The 3,559-nt window shown below is 60.0% G+C and overlaps 1 protein-coding gene across 1 annotated transcript in view; it reads right to left on the bottom strand.

The window, feature by feature from the left end:
• Positions 1 to 659: 659 nt before the first annotated feature.
• GPR123 (G protein-coupled receptor 123) overlaps positions 660 to 3,559 on the bottom strand; it is a 22,008-nt gene continuing 19,108 nt past the window's right edge. The window contains exons 5-6 of the mRNA XM_006867483.1: positions 2,271 to 2,369; positions 660 to 1,827 (exon numbers count right to left, since the gene is read on the bottom strand). Of these exons, the coding sequence (XP_006867545.1) occupies positions 660 to 1,827; positions 2,271 to 2,369 (1,267 nt within the window). The remainder of the gene's footprint in view (positions 1,828 to 2,270; positions 2,370 to 3,559) is intronic.

Below are 3,559 nucleotides of genomic sequence, written 5' to 3'. Positions count from 1 at the left end.
TTGCTTTTTGGAACAGACAACTTTATTGTCCCCAACGTCTATGTTGGGATGGAATCCAGGTGTGTCTAGGTGCTACTAAATGGAGTTTGGGCATTTCCAAGGCAGCGGCCCCTCCTGTACCCAAGACAGTGATCTGAGAAACTCCTTGCGCTGGGGGGAGATGGGGAGGAGAGAGATGGGAGAGGTCTGGGAGTGCAGTTAGGGTGCTAGGTACCCAGCGAAGATGCAGTTTTAAACAGGGGGACAGACAAGGCCGCCTGGGAGCCCCGGCCGCCCGTGTCACTTCAGAACAGATCTTAGAGAAGAGACAGCCTATGACGCCTCTGCGCGCACACAACGAACCGTAGGCTCAGTCGGTGAGGACCCACCGAGGGCTGCGCACTCGCGTCTCAGCCCAGAATCACGAGGACTTCCGGCTCTCAGGACTGGACGCTGAGGAGTGGTACTGAACAGTCAGGGCATGGCTGTGGACTGAGGGCTCGGCGGGGCCTTGGGGAGGGCTCCCGAGTGCTGTCCTCCGGTCTTTGGCAGCAAAACACCTCGGAAAGTCGCTCTGGACGCCCCATCCAACCCCAGGGCAGAGACCAGCTTCCTGGAGCTCTTCAGGGGTACAGGTGTGAGGGGGCGGGGCGCGGGGCGGTGAGTGAGAGCCCCTCGCCCTACACGGTGGTCTCGTTCCTCCAGGGCCCCGTGCGGATGTTGCCCGTGCTGTCGGCTCCATAGGGCAGACCCTCGAGCACGGCTCCTTTGAGCGCCCCGTTTTGCCCGGAACCCCCAAAGGGCAAGGACGGTGTCCTGCGGAGCATCTCGAAGTGGGCGGGGCCGGGCCGCTGAGCGCAGCCGAACAGGACGCTGCCCTCCGGTTGGCCAGCCACCCGGAAGGGGTCCCCTTGCGCACAGCAGGCCAGCGTGTGCGCGCCCGCCGGACCTTCCAGCGAGCTGGGGGGGCTGTCCGTGCGCGAGCTGTGGGGGCTGCCGTCCAGGCTGGACGGGATGTGGTAGGCGTACTCTGGCTCAGCTTCCCGCGGCCGGCCGAAGAAGGGCGGCTTAGTCCTGCCTTGGAGGCATCGGTGCGGGTGCGGGCCACGCCCAAAGGCGTCCTCGACGCCACACCCGAAGGCGTCCTCGGCGCCGCGTCCCAGCGCCTCCTCCTCCATCAACTGCTCACAGTGCATCTTGGCGCAGCAGGGCGTGACCGGCGACAGGCAGTGGGCGTGGCCCTGGGCGGCCTGCAGGTTGGTCATTTTGCAGCGGCCGGAGGGCGGGTGGCTACAGCCCGCAGGCCCCAGGTGCGGCGAGTCCGGCAGGCAGTCCCCATTGGCGCCTGGCTGCGTGGCACCGGCGCGCCTGCGGGAGGAACAACAGGCCCACCAGCAATGCCACACGTCCTCGCGCTTGGCGCAATGGTGGATGAGCACGAAGAGCCCCAGCGTCACGCAGAAGGCCCCATAGAGGCAGCTGAAGACCATGTCTAGGAAGTGACCCTGCGACACGGCCAGCGCTCCGAAGGCCCAGGTGGCGGCGAAGAGGAAGAGTGTGAAGGCGGTAGCGCGAAGCTGTGCCTGGAAGGAGTGCTCGTTCCGTAGCAGCGAGGCAGCTGGGCCGTCACAGCTAGGCTCCGCCCCGGGCCCTGCCCGGTGGCTGCGACCCATGTCCGGAGCCGCCAGCCGCTGCTGCTCCTCCGTCCGCTCTCTCAGCTCGTACCTGCACTCAGGATGTCGGCGCAGCTGGACGTAGGTGCAGAGGAAGTAGGCGCAGGTGACCAGGGTGATGAAGGCGGCTGGCCCATAGAAGGCGCCCAGGCTGGGCTCCCAGGCCATCCAGCAGCTGTGGGGAGGGAAGTGGTTAGGTCTTGGCAAGGCCAGCAGGAAGAGGCCTGAAGTGGCCTGCCTGGGGCCAGCTTCCCTCGTGGGTTCCTGGCCTAAGGCAGGTTCTCTGTCCCTCCTCTGCAGAGCCATGCCCGAATCTCAGTCGATGGCGGAGGGGGCGGGAATTGAGGTGTGTGTGTGGGGGGTGTGATCAATGGCTGGAGGGACTGAAGGGTTAGTTGGCGCTGAGCTCTGCCTTAGCCGTCAAAACAGGGAAGGTCCTGTTCCAGGGACAAGTGGGTGGGAGGCACGAGGGGCTACAGTGTTGAGGGGCTTCGGAGGTGGGTGGGGTGGACAGAGGGATAGGAAGGGGATACCCACGTGTGGGAACACTGGTGTCAGGTAGGAAGTGGAGGAGCTTTGGTGAGCTGACCCTGACACCTTTACTGCCAAGATACTCACTACGCCGCGTCCGCGTCTTCGGCGCCGTAGTTCCTGATGTTGGTGGCAGCAGTGACCCCACAGATGATGAAAGGCACCCCGCCACTAATGAGGTAAAACCTGCCGGAGGAGTAGAGGCACAGTTAGCCCTGAACATGCGCCCGCCCCTCTGGTGAGCACAGCGAGTCTGTGGCAGTCCTTGTCCACAGAAACAAACACATCCGCAGTCTCCCCTGTCCAGTCTGGGTCCAGAGCCTCTGCCACGCTCTGGCTACCCCTCTCTGCTGAATCCTCTGAGGATCTTGATGGGGCCACAGCATGGGAGGGTGGAGCTGTGTGCTCCCCACGTTGGGTGGACAGCAATGGTAGTGGACGCTAGCGTGCACTGCCCAGGCCCCTGTCAGAGCGGGCCTACTGCTTGGTCTTTTGCTGGGCCTTAGGGCTGATGGTCTCGGCTGAACTGTTCTCTGGGAACTGGCCTTTTCAGGATCTGAGGCCTCACCCCTTCCAGTGGACAGTGGCGTCCGAGGCTGTAAACCCGTGTTGTTGTTGTTATGTGCCGTGGAGTTGGTTCTGACTCATAGTGACCCTGTACACGGTTCTTTACAGGAGCAGAAAGCCTCATCTTTTTCCTATGGAGCAGCTGGTAGTTTCGAACAGTTGATCTGCCTTTAGCAGCTCAGTGCACAACCCACAGTGCCACCAGGGACCCATGATCATAAACCTTAGAAGGCGAAAGTTTAGAGACGTTGAGAGAAAACGTGCTTCCAGGGGTAAAGGACCATTTCATAAAGATATCGGTGTCAATTCATGAGGAAAACATACATGCTTGTCCAATAAAAGAAGTGAAACGTGTGGGACAGAAATCAACCAAGTCAGGGGAGAAGGTGACAGCAAGAACCTCAGGGGTGACTATGTAACTCCACTGTCAGCGGTAGGTAGAACAGTCAGACACAGGACAATATCTGGGGAGCCCCTGCAATACAGCAGCCACTTTCTTCACAACACTTTCTTCCCAAGTGTATCGTGTGTGTGTGTGTGTGTGTGTGTGTGTTCACCATGGAAGACCAGATGGTCCGTAAAACAAGTCTCAACACATTTAAAAAGGTTTGTTGTCTCTGACTACAGTGAACTTAAAGTAGAAATGAATCAACTCCTGAGGCAAGAGTAAAACTCTTGAGTAAAATTCCTGAGTAAGCAGACTCACTGAGCACCAAAGACAGGTGAGACCAAGTAAGGTGGATGCTTCAGAGGATAGGACCAAGAGGTGGACTGAGTGTTGCCTGGAAGCTGAAGCTAAACAGGAACAT

Source organism: Chrysochloris asiatica, unplaced genomic scaffold, assembly GCF_000296735.1.
Source record: "Chrysochloris asiatica unplaced genomic scaffold, ChrAsi1.0 scaffold00105, whole genome shotgun sequence".
Lineage (NCBI taxonomy): Eukaryota > Metazoa > Chordata > Mammalia > Afrosoricida > Chrysochloridae > Chrysochloris > Chrysochloris asiatica.
The sequence above is the reverse complement of the archived record's forward strand: the minus strand, read 5'-3'. Positions and strand labels throughout refer to the sequence as shown.